Below are 18,322 nucleotides of genomic sequence, written 5' to 3' on the forward strand. Positions count from 1 at the left end.
CCATTTCTGCACTTGATTTCAGCCGCCCAAATCAAGACAAGTTTTAGCCACTTAATGTTTTTATTTATTTCAAAACAACCAAAATAGCTTCTTTTGCAACAAAGGAGTCAATGTTTTTAAAGTCAACAAATGCATCTTAAAGCTAAACTGAAATTCTTGTCACATTTCAAGCAGGGCCAAATTCATTTGGCCCCTTTGGAGCCTTGTGTCTTCTCCACCGACTTGATGACACCCACAGCCACAGTTTGCTTCAAGTCTCGGGCGGCAAAGCGACCTGCACCAAACTCAAACATCAGAGCAGTCACAGAGTCAAAGATAGTTGCAAACTAGTTGAGGCTAACGTACCAAGCGGCGGGTATGTGAAGAAGCTCTCCACACACATGGGCTTGACAGGCACCAGCCTGACAGTGGCTGCGTCACCAGAGATCAGCACCTGGGGGCGCTCTTCCAGTATGGTGCCCTTACGTCGATCTAGCTTCTCCTTGAGCTCTGTGAAGCGGCAGCTCACGTGCGCTGTGTGGCAGTCCAGCACCGGAGAGTAGCCTGCCATGATTCGGCCCGGGTGGTTCAGGATGATCACCTAAACAGACATTTACCAGTTGGTATAATTTTTAACCCAGCAGCTTTAAGGAATGCAAAATAATTGTGGTGCCAACCTGCGCCTCAAAGCTGCTGACGTCAGAGGGGGGGTCGTGTTGGGCATTGCCAGCGACGTCACCGCGCCGCAGATTTTTGACTGACACATTCTTAATGTTGAAGCCCACGTTGTGGCCCGGCAGCGCTGCATCCAAACCCTGGTGATGCATCTCAATCGACTTGACCTCCGCTGTCACCTTGGCCGGCGAGAAGGTCAACGTCATGCCCGGCTTCAAGATGCCAGTCTCGATCTTTCCCACTGGAACCGTCCCCACACCTGCACACAAATGAGCACCTTGTTGCTTGGGTTTTGGTCAGATTTTTCCTCCGCTCAATCTATTACTATACCTCCTATCTTGTAGACGTCTTGTAGGGGTAATCGCAAAGGTTTATTAAGGGCACGAGTAGGGACTTGAATGGAGTCCAGCACCTCCAGGAGAGTCGTGCCACTTGAGTTGCCTTCTCGGCGACGTGCTTTCCAGCCTTGGAACCAAGCCATCTAGGAATAAACCGAATCAAGTGTTTAAACTGTTGTGCCAAGTTTGCAAACCACTGACTAGAACGTGTTTGTCCCCATGCAAGAGGCTTTTGGTTACCTTGTGCGTGGGTCTGATCATGTTGTCTCCAGTCCAGCCAGAGATGGGCACGAAGGGCACGGTGTTGGGGTCGTAGCCGATCTTCTTGAGGAAACCTGCGACGGCGCGCGCCACCTCCTTAAAGCGCTGTTGGCAGTAAGGCGGATCGGTGGCGTCCATCTTATTAACGCACACTATCATCTGCTTGACGCCCAGCGTGTACGCTAGCAGAGCGTGCTCGCGCGTCTGTCCCCCTCTCGACACGCCCGCTTCAAATTCGCCCTTAGCCGCCGACACCACCAGCAACGCCACGTCCGCCTGCAACGCAAATTTCTCTTGCTTGGTTTTCTCCCAGCAGACATGGCCAAAGGAATGCGCGCGCCCTACCTGCGAGGTGCCCGTAATCATATTCTTGATAAAGTCGCGGTGTCCTGGCGCGTCGATGATGGTCATGCAGTAGTTGCGCGTGTTGAACTTGAGCAGCGAAATGTCGATGGTGAGGCCGCGCTCGCGCTCAGCCTTCAGCTTGTCCAGCACCCACGCGAACTTGAACGAGCTCTTGCCCATCTATCCGAGGAAAAGCACCGTTACTTACGCGATCTATAGGGGAGGCGGGCGGTCCCGGGGGCTACCTGTGCCGCGGCCTTCTCAAACTTTTCCAGCTTCCGTTGGTCCACGCTACCGCATTTGTAGAGCAAGTGGCCGGTGGTGGTGGACTTGCCGCTGTCCACGTGGCCGATGACCACCAAGTTGACGTGAGCCTTCTCCTTGACCATGCTTGCAAACGTCTGTTCTTAAGGTCAGAGTGGATTTTGGACATTTGGGTGCAAGCGCTCTCGAGAGAGGTTTTTATGGGCCGCTCGTTATTGGGCTCAGGTGCGAAGCCCCGTTGCAATCAATTGGCCCTCAGTTCTGCAGAAGCAAAGCAGTTTACGAGCAATTCACGGTTGACAGAAATAGTCGGGAATGCGTATATGAATGATTTCGTATTGATTTGTTACTATTTGTTTTGATTCATTCATTTGCATATTTTGCTTGATTTTCAAACGCACACTCATTGTTGACACATTTCACCATAAACCAACTGGTACTCTCAAGGTCACGACAGCGTCCTCACGGGTTAACTACATTTTAGACTGGTCTCATGCTGAAGGACACTTCGGCGCCTTGAGTGAGGCTTTTTGTTGTGGTTTGAAGAGCAGAGATAAAGATTCGTATGAGGCTAATAAACGGACTTGGGAAGGAGAATTGGCCAGTAGGGGGTGGCGGTGAGGGCACGAAGGAGGCGGGGTTTATGGTGTTGACTCCACGCGCCCACCCCTTCGCGACGCTAACTTGACCAAAACGAGCCCCCCTCCTCCGATGACGTCGAATCACCAACCCGGAAACGGCGAATCGCTTTTCTTCTACCTTGGCGATCGCGTAGAAGCGGACGGGATTTTCTTCTTCTCCGTCTCCTCGTCCCGTTTCGTCCTCTTCTTTTTCCGTCTTCTTCGTGTTCTGGTCTGAAGCGTGCCGTCCAGCCCCCCCCCCCGCCGCCGGCGACAAGGTAAGGCTCGAAAATCCCCGCTTGAGATGTTGTTGGCGTTCCTTGTGGCCTCGCCTGGCCACCAGTTGCCATTCATTGGCTTTTGCGCGATTTGATGGCCGCGGGGGAGAGAAATGATGAATCACGAGCGCTGGGCGACATCCTCCTCCCTGAACGCAGCCAGCAGGAAAACGAGTGCGTTTTCATTCAGCCCCTCTTTGGCCAACTTCTCGTGCTCAGGTTTCAATTCCTCTTCCTTTCTCTTTGGGGGTTATTGCCTCGTCCCCGACAGTGCAACACGTGACAGAGAGCATTGAGCCGGTTTTCTTTTGCAGCCTGCAAAATAACCCCGGTAATCGTTTGGAGATTACACTTGGAAACTCAACCGTATGTTTATGGATTAGCCCCTGCTGTTCCTTTTGCACTTTTCTGCTCATGATCGCTAACACACATCTGACAGTCTAGTTCCGATCATATCACATCTGCTTGGCCTGACCTTTGGCACGTTCTTAGCAAAGGCTGGAAATAATGTTGCTGTGAGTGAGTGAGCGGCTGAGAGATGTGGCTGACAGCTGATGTTGGCAATATTTCCTCTTCAGACGTGGCCTTGGCTGCATAGCTAATCAAGCGTACTCATAATGGAGCTGAAATGGGAAAATCTGCAGGATGTGTGTGGGACGTCTTGTGTGTTATGTGCAAAACAAATCAACCCTGGGCAAAGTGAAAACATTGGTAAACGGCGAGGCTCCGAATGCCTCATTTCCTCGCAAAAGACAAATTTGTGCGTGACCCTGACATATTCATCAGGAAGTTGTGACATGCGATTGCAAGCACCTTGCGAAATGTTCCTCGGCTCGGATCGTGTATGCTCTTATTGTACTAGATATGGTGGAGCCTCCAAAGTGGAATGACCCATCCATTCGTTTGCTAGAGACATTTGATACTCCTCGACCTCCAGCACAGGTATTCAGTCTTGAGCACTCATCGATACCAAGTACTGGTGTCACAAAAATTTGCATTGTGGAAAAAAATGCATTGTACCAAATTGACAATAAAATGTCAGTCTAATTGCATCTTTGGGAGGCAAGTGTCAAAGCTTTGCAAGGGTTGCCTACTCCGATGGCTGCACCAGATGGCGTGATGCCTGTGCGTTGGGTCAGGCGCGACGCTCCGGCGGCCGGGGAACGACTGAACGTGAGAGCACGGAAAACCGATGAATAATTCACATGATTAGCCGCCACGCCACTTGCGAGAAACCACCTGCCCCTCACGCTTTCTCATTGAAAAGGAAACCCTCATCCGCTGAAAAAAAAAATACACAAGTAGAGCAATTAGTTGTTTGCAGCGATGGTGGAGCAACGCGCTGCACTCACCGAAGGTCGCTTGCGTTCCCATTCGATCGCTGCGGAAGAGTGCCCGATCAATCGCGCTCCTCTCTCCATTTCTCGCCATCAAGCTTAAGGCTGTCTGCTCCATTTGAGCATCCGCCAGACGTGTGCGCACGCGCGTGCGTGTCGACTTTTACGGAATGGAATTCTTGCCTCCTGCGTCTCACTCTTTCACTCTGTTGGCATGTCTGCTCTTGTCTGTGAACGAGCATCGCACCGAAGGACCATGACGTGGAGCAGCCTGGCTTGAGTTGAGAAGAAAAAAAGCTTCCCCTGCTTCAAATGGCGAATGAGAGAAACCAGAGTCAAGTCTTTTTTCTCATGTTGATGCTACTTGCAGAGCTTTGTTGTTTGTTTTTTCAAGTGACATTGGTTCTTAAAAATTGGAGAACCACCCCCATGTTGCACTGTAACCCCCCAAAGCACAAATGTTGCCTCTTGTTTGGTTGTTTCGTATCGATCCTTTCAGAAAACAAGGCCCGACGCTGGCCGATGGAGTGTTGTCGAAATGGGAAGTGAATCAGAGGAAGTGTTGCATAACAGGAAGTGTTTTGCGTGCGTGGGCGCCCATTTGCACCCGTGCATGTGGCTAAATAATGCTTGCGAGGCGACATCGTGCGTTGACCTTCTTGCGTCATGTCGTCGCCAGGAGAAGAGCTTGCCGGACCGCCGGGACCGGAGGCCAGCCGCCGGCTGCGACCTTGCCAGCAGGTGCGCCCACAAACTCCAGTTTGGGACAGTGCGCCACAGACTCAGCCCGTCACCACCAGAGGGCGCACTCCTCTCACAGAGTGGTCTGCATGTCAAGGCTAAAAGCAGTCGCGCACTTAAGCTTTTGTCCGGCAGATGGCGCTGCGCTCTCACGAATCGCAACTGCAGTTTTTGGCGCTTCCCATCATCGGTCAGCCAACCGCCTCGTACAAACCCACCGTTGTGCCCCACCCAAAATTCACTCGAAGTGGAAAAACAACACAATTTCAACCAAGCTTTATTTTTTGTAATAAGAGTTGTGTGTATGCAAATGAGCTCCAGTTCAGCTTGTTCTTGAGGCAATCGGTCAAGTAATGATGGACGGTGCGTGCGTAGGGGGGGGGGGGGGGGGGGGATGCTCAGATCATCTCAGCCAGACAGTGAGTCAATATGCCCTCTTGAATGATCCCCCAACATCTTGAAGGAGTTGGAGGACCATCAAGGGCAAGACGCAGTTGCTGGCGCTCCACGTGGGCTGCCTTCCATTTGTGGTCTTTTTTTGTCAGCTCGCTTGTCAAGCACACAGCTTGCACGCTTTTTCTCGCTGCGTGTCCCTGTTGCCATGGTTTCCAACTTTGGGCAGGTGCCGACCCAAAAGCATGCCTGCCCGTGCGGTTGCCATGGCGAGCTCAGCTGCTGATTCCGTCCTCGTCTTCGTCATTCTTGTTTTGTTTTGGTACATTTTGCATAGGCGTGGCCACGAGGTTACTGAGTTCAAAACAAACCCCGCCCCCCTCGCCCCTCCAAGCCATTTTAGTCAGCTGAGCGGGAGTCTGGTGAATGGGGGGCTCACACCAACCCCAACGGGGAAGCACGCCTCCATTTTTTGTGTGCGTGTGTGGACCCAGGCCGCTGTCAACGAGGTCGGGCTCCGGCTGAGCGGGCTAATGCAATGTGGCGTGTCACCCGGAGAATCTGGGTCAAGTTGAAAGCTGCCCATGCTGCAGTGTGACGCGCCGCACCCACAAACGGAGATTTAATTTCCAAACTAACATTAGTAATGCTAACATGCATTTTCTCCATGGGGGCTGCTGCCGGCGCGGGTTCCACTCTTGTTTTTCTAATAGGACCACGTGGATACTCATGCTGCAATTCAGTAGTGGAATGTCAGCACTCTTTGTCCCCCCACCTCCCCCCACCCGCGTCTGCTTTGTCGCAGTGCTCCATTTCAGCGCCGCCCCGCCTCAGGCAACGGCGGCCACGCAAAGTGCAAGGCGATGCCACGCTGAGGTCAAGATGCTGCATTGGGCGTGGCCTTCAAAAGAAATACAAGCCAGCTGCTATTTTCTTGTTATTTTTCGTGCCCATCTCTTGTTGCATCCTCCCCTGTCCTCCACGTGTCTTCATCCAAACTTTAGATATCAGGAAGAATAATAATATCGAATTTGACTTTCTTCTCCTCACTGCGTAAAACATTGAAGCAAAAATACTGCACCTGATTTTTGGCTGCATGAGCTCATGCATGCTCACATATTGACAACGCTTTCAACAAGTCCTTCCCACTACTACGCTAAGCCGCCGCCCTCTCATTGGCTGCCGCAGTGTTCACAGTGGAACCCAACATTTTAGTGCGGCTCCATGGATACAGCGAGCTGTCGGCTAGATCGGCCCCAGCCAATGGGAGAGCTGCGCGGGCTCCCGCTTGTCACATTCTAAACCCCCCACCCCTCCACCCCCGGCTTTGGTGACAGTCACCCCCACCCTTCTCCTCCTCCTCCCTCAGAGCACGCAATTGCTCAGTGGGGGTTCAAAACAACAACACGAAGGTGCCCACTACCCAAGTCAGGCACGCTAACTACGACGGCTACTCAGCCGCTGTGGAATTAATGCTAGACATCATCCACATCCCCCTAAAAATCTCTCGGGGTGGGAGGGTCAAGATTGGACCTGAAAGAGGTCCAAAATCTACAATTGAATACATTTGTCCTTCTTCTGAGATCCTCTAGTGAACTTAAAAAGTGGGCCACGCAAATCCCTGCCTGTCACATGACCTCCTTTCTGGGGGGTGGCGGCGGGCCCACGATAGGTGGTGCTAGAGGACCGTGGACGATCCCCCACCCCACCCAATCCCCTCGACGGTGATTGCCGGTCGATGACCTCGCTCCAGGCTGAGGCTGCGTCAGGTGTGGGGGGGGGGGGGCGGATGGGGGCTCATTCAAGTTGCATTAGTGGCCCAGCTCAGAAGGGGGGGGGAGGCTGGTGGGGGCAGGTGGGGCTTTGCAGGTGGTGGTGGAATTGAGGGGCATCACTTGTTGCCAGGCAGACTTGACCCAGTTTGTCTTGAGCTCGATCACATTCGGTGAGCCAGAGTCCTGCCGACTTTGGGCTGATAGACACGCTTATCTGCATCTCATGCATTTTAACGCTGCCGACTTTGCACTTTGTCGTCTTTCAACTTCACCTGCCGCTGGTCTCTCTGAGGCCAAAATGTCCTCTGAGGTGTCAAACGCGTCTCCGCCGATGATGGAGACGAGCGCAGCTCCTCGCTACAAACGGTCGTCTGCTTTCGAGGAGTCTCGGGCACCTGTCACTTTGCGTTGCGCCGAGCGTCGCTGACGTCTGCGCGTTTGTTTTAGCGCTAAGCTACGCAGCATCCTGCACTCAAATGTCACTTAGGCAGCACTTAGGCAGCTTGTTCAAGTCAGTCTGTTTGTTGGCAAAGGCAAAATGGTATGAGGTTATTTAGATGACAGGAAATTTTTCAACAAAAGCCCTCGGTTGATTGAAGGGAATGTTTTTCTTCTACATTTTAAAATGTCTTAATTTGCTGAGTAGACTATTTTTCTCAAGGCAACCAAAATTAAAATTCAACTCTTTGCCCACCCTAGCTTTTTGTCAGGTTTAATTCGCTGACTGAATAACTGTTAAGAGAAGAGCAACAGCAAACAAACCACAAGTGAGACAGAATATTAAGTCTTTTCTCGCGAGGAGAATTAGGTAGAGTGCCCAGTTCACAGTCCTCCACCAATTCTGACCTGCCCTACCGTCATCTCCTCTTTTTATATTGGGTTGCCCTGGTTACAAGAGGTGTTGCTACACTAAAAGGAGGGGAGAGTGTGACTGTAGCAACGCTGTTCAGCTAGCTAATAATGTTGTGTGGTGCGAGGCCGCATGGCCTTGGCCGATCCGTGACCCCAGGAATGCAGAGTCTGTTCTTAGATGGTTGGCAGCCTTGTTCCCGGCTGCAATCTCTAAACCTGGATGCCGTGTCCCTCTTGTGCATACACTCCAATAAACATTAAGTAGATGTGAGATAACTTGCATGAAGTCTACTTAAACAAACATTGAGTAAATATGGGATAACTAAAAAACTATCTTGGACAAAAACAATCAAAAGAGAAAGGACTTCTCTTTAACTAACAAAGAACAAAGGTGTTCTGTTCATAACTAGTGAGGGCCTCTCACAGATAAGACAAGGAAGGGAGTATAAGGACTCCCCAAGGCTGGCTGGCAGATATGTTGGCTTGAGCGAAGATATGTGACCTCCGGTTTCAGGCCGACCAGCGCTTCAGCAAAACGAACTATTCTAACACTTTTGATGATCACCAAGTTGACGTTTGTCAAAACATACAAGCTTGTTAAATTTAGAAAATGGCCGCCTAGTTTATGATGGAATGCGTTCCCCTCGCTGATCCCAAATCAAACGGTTGCTGGGTAGAAATTGAGCAAAGCGCAAAACCACTCCGACTCGTTTATTTTTGGACTTTTTTTTTGGCTTGACATCTGGTAGACAAAAGAGCATGTGCAGGAAGTGTTTTTTTAAGGGGGGGGGGCACTGAGGAGCATTGGGGTTCCCCAAGCGCACAAGTGTGGGCGGCATTTTGGTGCCCCGCCTCGCCACGCTGCCGCTGTGGAGTCACTTATTGATTTGTCTTCTTCTCCAGCAGGTGCCAAGATGGGGAACCTGCTGAAGGTGCTCACCTGCACCGACCTGGAACAGGAGCCCAATTTCTTTCTGGATTTCGAAAGTGAGTGTCGGCAAGGCCCCGCCCCTCCCCACCTGATATCGATCGCCCGAATACGTTAGCATGGCATTCTCAACTCGGCCAGCTCGTCTCCTCTACCTGGAGGCGCTTTCACCCCACCTGGCACTTTCATGCGCATGTGCGTGCGGAATATCAATGGGCGTCCTCAAATAGATAACTGCAGCTTTGCTTGCCTCGGGCCCCCCAAAATATTCCTGGCACTGTGGAATTTTCACACAGCCGGCAGATTCCATCCCGTTGCCGTCCTACAAATGTAATTTTTGGCTTTGCGTGCAGATGCGATGCCCACGGAGGGCGAACGTCACGTGTGGCAGCAGGTGGACGTGGTACTGAAGGACGCCGAAGCCATCCTGGACGAGCTGCAGGCCTACAACGGTGCCGGCTGCGAGATCAGAGAGGTGCGCCTCAAAGCCACCCTTCCTCCTCAGTCACCAATCCAAAAATTCAAGATGGCCGTCAATCATTCCATTGATGCTTTCTTTTTTTTCCACCCTTTTCCAGGCCATCCAGAACCCCAACGATGAGGCGCTCCAGGAGCAGGCCTGGGCGGCGGTGGTCCCCCTGGTGGGCAGGCTCAAAAAGTTCTACGAGTTCTCCCAGAGATTAGGTGCGGGACCAAATGTTGAAGCTCTGAGAAGCGCCTTAATGTTTTGCATGTATGTAAACATGATGTGGACTTTAATGAGCATAGATTCAAAAGGGGAGGTGGGGTTGGCACGGCGACAGCCCGGCACGCGTTATGTAACTGAGTAGGAGCGCTCCATTTCGCTGCCTTGACCTTTAGGCTTGACCTCGGAAGCACCCCCGGCCCGATGCGGGGGGGGGAGGGGCGGGTCATTACTACAATGAGTGTAATCCCGCTCCTATATTTCCTCTGTCGTCGTGCTCCACCCCTTTCGCTTTGTGTCAGCGAGATAATTAGTGCCATGTCTCATCTGCATCTGAGTGGGGGAACCCCTGCCCCTCCCCCCCTCCCCTACTGTCAGCGGGCCTGAGGCACTTTGGGCCTCACCGCTGCTCTAGTAACGCTGGCCACTTCACTTGCTTTCAAAACAAACCATTCGAGGGCTTCCCAAAACAAACCAGATCATTTTTTTTAGTAGTGGTTGTTTGCTGAGGATGAATGAAAATCCTGCGTGTCAAAACACATTGCACGTCGCAAAATTTGACAATTCAGCCACATCCAACGTGGTTGCTATGGTTACCAGGAGGAGCGCATCAAACTGAAATGACGGACTGTCCATTATTTTTTTTCGACGCAGAGGCGGCGCTGCACAGCTTGCTGCGCGCTCTGACCAACGAGACGTACGACGACCCCACGCAGCACCTGGAGCGGGAGCAGGCGCTCGCCAAGCAGTTTGCCGAGATCCTGCACTTCACGCTGCGCTTTGATGAACTCAAGGTAACAACAAATGTTGTCGGGAGATGTTTGGACAGACACTGCTCGGCCTGCTTGAACAACCAGGGCACTTTTATTGCGACTTCCCAATTAGCCGCCGTGCGTGCTAAGTGGCGCGGCAAGCCCACCCGTCACCGACTTCTGACCCACTTTGAGCGTCCGCTCGGCTCAAGTGGGATTTGCTCATCCGAAGAGTGATTCAGTCCCGTTAAGATTCCAGGAATGATTGTGATTACTGTGTTGTGATCCTTGCAGATGACCACTCCTGCCATTCAGAACGACTTCAGCTATTACAGGCGAACGCTCAGTCGCATGCGCATCAACAACGTCCCCGTAAGCCACACTCGAGCAGCATCAATTTTTAACTTTTCTTTCAACACTTCATAATTGTATTTTTTTTATCTCGCTCGAATGCTGCGGAAGGCCGACAGTGAGAACGAAGTCAACAACGAGCTGGCTAATCGGATCTCGCTCTTCTACGCCGACGCCACGCCCATGCTCAAGACCTTAAGCGACGGCACCACCAGGTTCGTGTCTGAGGTGAGTGGGCGCGAGAGGAAGCCCTCTCCGGACAAGATACTCAGCAGGCATTCATTTCCTGGCTGGCTTTGCGCTCCCGCGTGTAGAACAAGAACCTGCCTATCGAGAACACCACCGACTGCCTGAGCACCATGGCCAGCATCTGCAAAGTCATGCTGGAAACGCCGTGAGTCAAACTACCACAACTCAAGACACATGACCTGAAAGCTGACCCCAGCGTGTTTTGCATGCGTCGGCAGGGAATATCGCAGCCGCTTCGCCAGTGAGGACACGGTGTCCTTCTGCCTGCGGGTGATGGTGGGCGTCATCATCCTGTACGACTACGTCCATCCCGTCGGAGCCTTCGCCAAGTCTTCAAAGATTGACGTGAGTACGCCAGCGCGGCGGGGCGCTAATACTGATGCTAACGCTAGCTGGCCCGCAGATGAAAGGTTGCATCAAAGTGCTGAAGGAGCAACCGCCCAACACCGTGGATGGTCTCCTCAATGCTCTCAGGTAAAATCTCAATTTGACCTGAAGATGCCACGCCCACAAAAGTAGACCAGGACTCACCTTGTGTCATTTTGAATCCTCTCAGGTATACCACCAAGCATCTAAACGACGAGTCTACTAACAAGAGCATCAAGCTGATGCTGCAGTAGCGGTCAGCTGCTCTTTCCGCCGCCGCTCAGCGTTCTGCTTGCTGGAATGTCATTTTGTTCCCCTTCTTTTCCAAAAAGAAGAAGAGCAGCCCAGCCCTCTTTTGCTTATTGCAAATTGCTACTGCTGTCTGCAGCGCCGAACTCCGACGTGAGTGGCAGCTGACGCGAGCGTTGCGGCTCCTGAAAACTTAATTCCCCTCTTTTCGAGGGATGGGGGCTTGGACTTGAGCTTGATTTAAAAGAGAGAGAAATATAGAGAAGTATTTTGCTTTGTTTTGTTATTTAAGACGTCGTTCTCCGCATGATGACCTTGATTCAGGTTGTGTGTCTATTTAATAAGTTGAAGATCTGTTTGGGTTGAGCTTGTCTGCTGTGTCGTGCGTGTGCGAAAAAACAAATCTGCTGTCTCTCGTCCAAATGGTACTTGTGGCAATCACATTGAAGAGTAGAATACTGTTTTGGTTGATATATTTTTATACAGGTATAAAATTGTGCAGAATGTCCTTTATTTTCATGGTTGTTTTATTTTTTAAATTTTTTGCTGACTTTTAAAACTGTGATTTGTGCAAAAAAAAAAAAAAAAACTGCAAGTGAAAAGTGAGATTGTAAATCAATGGAGGAATTAAAAGGTGGAATGCTTGTTTTTCTACAAGAGTCTTGTTTGAGATTTTGTGTTATTGAGTCTCCACAAGGGAAAAAAAATAATGGAATTTAGCATTTGGTAGTTTTTGTGGTTGTTAATTTCAAGTGTCTATTTTTTTTTTTTTTTAAGGCATGTTTGTTCCCTGTTTGTCCTCCTCTGAAGAAAAGTGGATGGGCGTGGCCCACTGCAGCATCCCTCCACTAATGCGTGCACACATACTCACACTTAAAAAAAAAAAAGAAAAATGTCGGTGCTGTCCCGCTCCACATCGACCTTGGCTCATCTGGGTGCTGGTAGGGGGGGTTAGTTGGCTTTTCTCGGAAACACAACTGTCATCACCCACCCCTGCCCCGAAACCACTTTCCCACAGATGTGCCCCCCCCCCATAGCCCCCCCCCCCAATCCAACTTCCCTTTGCACGTTGCTTTAATCGGGGAGTCTTAGTTAATCAGTCATGTCAAAAGAATAACGGCTCTCGTGGAGGGAGGTGGGGGTGTTCAACGGTGGTCCGTCCGTTTGTCTGAGGGCCTCTGCAGGAAGTCCGAGTCAGTGAAAGTGTTGCCACACTTGACTGACACTTCCTCTAAATCCCCCCCCCCCCACAAAAAAAAACCCCACTCAACTCAATGTTCCCTTTGTTTCTGGAGCTTTTTACAGACATTTTGTTTGCTTTTATTCATGATTCATTTAATATGCACTAAATGTATAAAATACATTAAACTATTTAAATAGTCCTTTAAATAAATAAAATCAAAAATAGAATGAAGGTAACTTTAACACAGAATACGTATTAAACATTAATTAGAAAAAATAAAATAAATAATTGAACAAAAAAAATACAATATTAAATGAATCAAAATTAAAATAAAGCCCAAAAATGTATATAGATTTTATGCCTAGTGGTTGTTTTAATTTGCAGCCTTTGAGTCTTTTCCTAACGGCAACATGCTGCCTCCGCCCCTTCCCCCTTTTCCCCATCAGCACCCCCCCCCCCTTCACTAAATAATGCAGTGGGGCTTCTCCGGCACGCTGCCGTATGTTTAATTCACGGCGGCGACTGATGCGCCAGGTGGCCGCCTGCCCGTCGTAGCCGTCCGCCCTCTAATGCATCAAGTGGCCCTACCCTTGACCCCCGAGCAGCTAACATCCGCCGAAGCCGACATTTCGCCGGCACTCCGGCAAATATTTGCATTTAATCCCAGAGGCGCGGTCTCATGGGTGCTGCTCAACATCCTTCATCGGATGCTACGCTTATCTTGCCCTCTTCAAGGTGCCCTTGGTTGCGCGTTGCGAGCCAAGATGCTCCAGGTTGCAGCAACGAGCGATTGGCTGACGAGCGCTCGCCTCAAGCTGCTCGGAAAAAAACACGCTCAAGTCAAGCGGTGGCAGAAAGAGGCCAGGAAAGCTCAAAGAGCAGCCAAAATGGCGAAATCTTGCCGTTTGTTTTTCCCTCAACGGTTGGGTCGCTGGCGGCCTAATCGAAGCAGATAGCGCCTAACGCTCACTTGCGCGGGAGCCGTCGTGCCCACCAAAAGTCGCTGCATGTTGGTGATAATGCGCCTGCGTTTTCTTGTCTCCGCACTTTTCACGCTGATAGCGCTCGTGTTCATTTTGTTGTCTTGATCGTTGCCTCGAAAGCTTCCCCACACTTAATTGTTTAAGTAACCAAAACACGGCTAGCAGCCTCAACCATTAGCGGCGCTAGCGAGGCGTCGTCTCATGTCAAGAAGAGGAAGAGAAACGTTTGAATGTTCATGTTTGTCTTTTCTTCACACTCCGGTGGTGAAAACTTCCTAAGTGGGTGATTTATTGCCAACACGCAAGCCAAAGCTCATGTCAGCTTTTCTTTTTTTGGTCTTCCTCGGAGGCCTCTGAAAGCATTTGTTTGATCTCGCTCTCCTAGCAGAAAGCAGGCCACTGGCTTTTGGCTCCAATAAGGGCGCAAAAGCCCAAAAGCGCCCGATCGCCCTTTGACAGCTCGTCATTTGTGGCAAGCGGGGCACGTGTTTATGTTTAGCTCCACGCAAGCAACTGATGGGCTCCCGTGTGCAGATGAAAGCTATTTATGACTCCCACTATCAGATTTGCCCCACTCGGATTTCACCCCTGAACGGCGCACGGGGGCCGGCCGGCACCGAGCCAGGTAAGTTGGTCACAAAGTCCGATCGTACGAGCTAGCTAGCGTAAACTGAAATGTAGTCACAAGAGTCCTGTTCTTTGATCCCCACCTTCTAACATTGATATTGTGTTTTTCTGGTACATTTGTTATTTACAAGGATACTATTCTTGAAGGCAGAGCTTATTTATTTTAATACATAAACTCTTTCTCCATTTTCTTTTCGAGCTTCTACACTCTGGCCTGCAACATCATCAATCTTTCCACAGACGCCCTCAACAAAAGCTGTTTGGCATCAACATACTTTTACTTTCCACTGCTCCCTACCAAGTACGTCAGGTGAGTACAACAGATTCCATCTCGAGTTGCGCACTACTAGATTAGTCTGACTTCACTGCTGGCCTTTTCCTCACTTTCACTTTCCTTGGCGACGCTCACGGTACATCCTGTCCGCTCGTTTGCTGACACCGAGATGACATCATCGCCGGGGCAACCCCCCCCGAAATGTTGCAGACAAAGGCCCCCGAGCAGCGTCGGCTATCCGCACATCGGCGTGGACGCAGCACTTTTGCAAATCCCTAACCAGATTAGCGCCGCGCCCCAATAGGCTGTCACGCCCGCACATGGCTGGGGAGGCCCGAGGTGAGCTCAACACACGTCAACAATTTTTCATGTAGGCAGACAATGTCAGTCATGTCTTCTTTATCCATTGCGTGGAATGACTAATATTAGTGCCGTACCGACGAGCGTCGTGGACAAGCTCAATGGCCATGTAGTGGAACAATAACTTGGAGAAGTTCAGCGCAACCTAAATCTATTTCAAATGTGTTTACTCACCACTAGAGGGAGCTTACCGAAAGTGTTTTTTGAATCGAGGTGGGTAGCCAGCCGTGATCTTTGCTCTACGGTCACACCCAGACGATCCGCTTATTCTCACCCACCGCAAAGTCCCTCTCTGTGTTTTTATATTTGCGGGGTGGATTTTGCCGTATTTTGTTCTGGAAACTGTCCGTGGATGTGAATGAGTGTTAACAAAAAAATAAACGTGGTGGACGTTAACAGCTCGCACGTGTGTTTGTGTTGGCCGGTAGGACGTGGTGGGGCGGGGCCCCCTGCGACATCTAAATGGGGAGACTTCGTCCTGTTGACTTGTGAAGAAACAGGCCTTTGCTCGCCCTTTATCTCGGTCCACAGAAGAGCGACTGTTGTTGCCGTTGTTGTGGTCCACGTCAACCAACTGTTTTGTTGTTTGCCTCCGTCGTACGGGGCGTTGTCGTAATGCCGAGGCGGACGCCAACAGCTCCAGCCAGGCTTGAAAAGTGTGTGAATAGTGGAAAAAGTTTTCAGTCAAAATGATTCCTTGTAAAGTACTGACAAGGCAGCCATTAGGGGGCGCCACTGAACAAGAACTGCACAAAAGCAGGTTTGAGAAGTCAGAGGAGGCCTGAGGAGTCAAATAAGACCAGCAACAATGATTTTTTTGATCCAATTCATTAATTGATCATTGAATGAATTGAATACGATTAAAATACAACAAATTGGTTGGATTGTTTTTCATCTACTGAAAAGGTGCCGTGTTGTTTGGCTTTTTTCTCTGTCCTTGATGATGTCAGCATCAGTGCCCCCGTCAGTTGGCCTCTCGCCTCTGGCCGCACGTCACGGAACGAAGCGCGTCATCCACCCAGCCGCCACGCACACGCCGCATGTTCTCACCTGGTTTCCACGGCAACCAGACCACATCAGTTTCCGTCTTTGCACAAGAGCTTTGCAGAGAGGCCCCCGTAGAGGGATAAACAGCAATGCTTTTGGGGGTCTTCTCCTGATGGACTCTTTGCTTTCAGAAGAACCACATTCTGCCCGCGAGCCTCCGACACGACAAGAGCTCATGTAGGGGTGTTACGGAAGCATTGCCCCCCCCCCCCCCACACACACACACACACCCTAAGTAGCCCAACGACCTTCTGGGTTTTGACTGGGCTCCAGTCCAAACACGAGCCACTTTGTCCCTGGTGCTCTGCTTTTGGCAGCATGTCTTTGATTTCAGCCTCTTACTCCATTGTGACATTGGCTTACCCCCCCCCCCCAGTCATTTTTTTGACATTTTTGTTTTGCAGTTCTTGCCGGGTGCCCCTTTCTTTTTATCCGCCGAGTGTCGACTGTTAGCATGATGATGATGTATGGCGAGCAGCTGACGTCCAGCTGCTCCCCAACCGTCAGTCTGGAGGGCGTCGCTCAGCTCGGCCGCCCGCTTTACCAGAGCGATCCGGGAACGTGCGTTCCACCTGTCTCGGCTCCGGTCAAACCATTATAGTCAAGACCACTAACGAGGCCTTAATGCGGTAATCGTCTTGCTCGTACAATTTGTGGACCTAACCGGCCAACTAATTAACAAGCAATTGAAGTACGTACACATTTTTAAACATTTCCTGCGGTGTCCCCCAGGGGTCGGTATTGGGACCCAAATTGTTCAATCTTTACCTCAATGTTTCAAACTTATTAAAAATGTTATTTTGGCTGACGATACAAATAGATTGCTCAGGGGGAAATCTAGAAGAATGAATGATGAATATGGAAATGAAAAAAAGTGAAAACATGGTTTGAGTCTAATAAATTTAAGTAAAACCAAACTTTTTAGGTAAATGTAGCAAACTAACTGACGCTCAAATACAAATAGATGGAATCATAATTGAAAGAATCTAAAAAATAGAATTTATTGACGTAATCATAGATGAACATATCAAATGAAAAGATCATATTAAATACTACACGTGAAAGTAAAATCTTTGCTAGAGGGAACTAAAAATGTTCAAATTGGATAGGGGTGGGATTAAATAAATCCTACTTCTTCCCACTCCTTTTCAGACATGTAAACTCTGCTCCTTATGTGCTGTATATTGTATTTTGCCCCTATTGACCCCTCCCCTCCGCTCCGCTCCAGTCCTCCATCCTCAAGAGTCTCCGTCTGCCTGCTGAATGAACCCCGGCCGAGTGTTTGTTTTGTGCCGCCCGCCCGCCCGCCACGTGATTCATCCACGAGATTAGGCCATTAGTTAATCACACTCACATTAAATCCGATGGCAGGCCCGTCCCAATCAATCAGCTCTTTTTTTTTTTTGCTATTCTTCTCAAATTGCCTAGCTCAGCGTCTGGCCGACGTTTCGAGCAAATGAGTAAAGGGGCGCAAGGTTTTCAGCGACGTAGTTAAAAGCTTCAGCGCCTGCCCGGCAGCTCGCCAGTCACTCAGATTCACTTCAAAATGGAAGAAAGGCTGCATGGGCATTCCCAAATTGCACTATGTTTGTTGACCAGCAGGGCGGCCCTAAATACCCAGAAAGGCTTTCTGGCTTTGGCGTCGATGGTTCAAATGGTGCCGTGACGCAGGCGGGTCAGCATGACCAGGCAAAAGAACAAGATCAAAAGTGGAAGCAGGCCACCAGCTAATGATTGACGGTCTTCACACAAAACTGTTACACATTACTCTCCCCAAAATATTTGAGCCCCACTGATCGGGAGTCTACCCAAAAGCCTGACGAGGTATTCGCGGAACGCACGGCTCAAACATTAACGTTGTTGAACTCGGTAGTTGCCGCCGTGACTCTGAATTTGCACGTTCAAGGGTCGCGGAGGGAGAGCCCCCCCCTTCGACCCCTTCCTCCACGGCGTGTCAATAACATGGCCATCACGAGACGCAGACACCTTCATTTGATTGAGAGGGTCAACAGCTGTGGGCCGAGAGAGCGACGGCCTAATTCCTGACTGACTGATTGACAGCCTGACGAATAAAAAGTGAAAGTAGGTTGCCGCGGTTGTGTGGAAAAATAACCCAGACCCCCCCCCCCCCCTCGCCAGTTTGATTTTGATAAAAAAGTAGTGCTTGTGCCGCCTGGGTCTTGGCAGCATGACATCCTTTTTATCCACCTGTTACTTGAGCCATCTTGTACTTTATGAACTCTGCCTCTGCACAAAATCAGCAATGCAAGACAACCGTGGCAGGAAAAAAAGAATAAATTAAATAAATAAATAAAACAAATGTCTGCCTCCACAGATATTTCGCAAGACTTCAAGGATGCTCGAACACTGCCGGCTTGTTAATGTCTAAACTGAATAAACATCTCTCTTA

At 50.1% G+C, this 18,322-nt stretch overlaps 2 protein-coding genes and 1 long non-coding RNA gene across 14 annotated transcripts; 2 read left to right on the top strand and 1 right to left on the bottom strand.

Moving 5' to 3' along the window:
• Window positions 1-41: 41 nt before the first annotated feature.
• On the bottom strand, window positions 42-2,987 carry eef1a1l3 (eukaryotic translation elongation factor 1 alpha 1, like 3). 6 transcript variants are annotated; one of them, XM_061266438.1, is made up of 8 exons: window positions 2,622-2,987; window positions 1,844-2,004; window positions 1,599-1,778; window positions 1,233-1,529; window positions 985-1,135; window positions 657-913; window positions 346-580; window positions 42-274 (listed from the first exon to the last, which is right to left on the bottom strand). In XM_061266438.1, exons 1-8 carry the CDS (start codon window positions 2,830-2,832, stop codon window positions 183-185), a joined length of 1,584 nt encoding a protein of 527 aa, XP_061122422.1. In that variant the 5' UTR covers window positions 2,833-2,987; the 3' UTR covers window positions 42-182. The 6 variants fall into 6 exon arrangements, with proteins under 6 accessions (XP_061122422.1, XP_061122421.1, XP_061122423.1 ...); XM_061266437.1 differs by having other exon boundaries at window positions 1,844-1,999; window positions 2,593-2,987; XM_061266439.1 differs by having other exon boundaries at window positions 1,844-2,123; window positions 2,622-2,762.
• On the top strand, window positions 2,618-12,097 carry fam49bb (family with sequence similarity 49 member Bb). Of its 4 annotated transcripts, none has more exons than XM_061266444.1 (12): window positions 2,628-2,760; window positions 4,777-4,838; window positions 8,762-8,845; window positions 9,140-9,261; window positions 9,365-9,470; window positions 10,126-10,265; window positions 10,518-10,595; window positions 10,686-10,802; window positions 10,889-10,968; window positions 11,042-11,168; window positions 11,227-11,297; window positions 11,380-12,097. In XM_061266444.1, the coding sequence occupies exons 3-12, from the start codon at window positions 8,773-8,775 to the stop codon at window positions 11,441-11,443; spliced, it is 978 nt and encodes a 325-aa protein (XP_061122428.1). In that variant the 5' UTR covers window positions 2,628-2,760; window positions 4,777-4,838; window positions 8,762-8,772; the 3' UTR covers window positions 11,444-12,097. The 4 variants fall into 4 exon arrangements, with proteins under 4 accessions (XP_061122427.1, XP_061122430.1, XP_061122428.1 ...); XM_061266445.1 differs by having other exon boundaries at window positions 8,765-8,845; XM_061266443.1 differs by lacking the exon at window positions 4,777-4,838 and having other exon boundaries at window positions 2,618-2,760.
• A 1,071-nt stretch (window positions 12,098-13,168) lies between these two features.
• LOC133143390 (uncharacterized) lies at window positions 13,169-18,322 on the top strand. 4 transcript variants are annotated; one of them, XR_009710410.1, is made up of 5 exons: window positions 13,170-14,229; window positions 14,431-14,844; window positions 17,515-17,736; window positions 17,819-17,994; window positions 18,248-18,322. It is a non-coding gene; the product is annotated as an uncharacterized LOC133143390 (long non-coding RNA). The 4 variants fall into 4 exon arrangements; XR_009710408.1 differs by having other exon boundaries at window positions 13,169-14,229; window positions 17,515-17,994; XR_009710407.1 differs by lacking the exons at window positions 17,515-17,736; window positions 17,819-17,994; window positions 18,248-18,322 and adding an exon at window positions 15,294-15,744 and having other exon boundaries at window positions 14,070-14,229; window positions 14,431-14,541; window positions 14,675-14,844.

The sequence above is a fragment of the Syngnathus typhle genome, linkage group LG19 (genome assembly GCF_033458585.1).
Source record: "Syngnathus typhle isolate RoL2023-S1 ecotype Sweden linkage group LG19, RoL_Styp_1.0, whole genome shotgun sequence".
Taxonomy (NCBI): Eukaryota; Metazoa; Chordata; class Actinopteri; order Syngnathiformes; family Syngnathidae; genus Syngnathus; species Syngnathus typhle.

Coding starts and splice junctions, on each gene's coding strand:
- fam49bb (XM_061266443.1), top strand. CDS start 8,773: ATGGGGAACCTGCTGAAGGTGCTCACCTGCACCGACCTGGAACAGGAG. Junction 8,846..9,139: donor TTTCTTTCTGGATTTCGAAA/GTGAGTGTCGGC, acceptor CTTTGCGTGCAG/ATGCGATGCCCACGGAGGGC. Junction 9,471..10,125: donor CGAGTTCTCCCAGAGATTAG/GTGCGGGACCAA, acceptor TTTTCGACGCAG/AGGCGGCGCTGCACAGCTTG.
- eef1a1l3 (XM_061266437.1), bottom strand. CDS start 2,832: ATGGCAACTGGTGGCCAGGCGAGGCCACAAGGAACGCCAACAACATCT. Junction 2,000..2,592: donor AAGCGATTCGCCGTTTCCGG/GTTGGTGATTCG, acceptor CCTTAAGAACAG/ACGTTTGCAAGCATGGTCAA. Junction 581..656: donor TCAGCAGCTTTGAGGCGCAG/GTTGGCACCACA, acceptor ATGTCTGTTTAG/GTGATCATCCTGAACCACCC.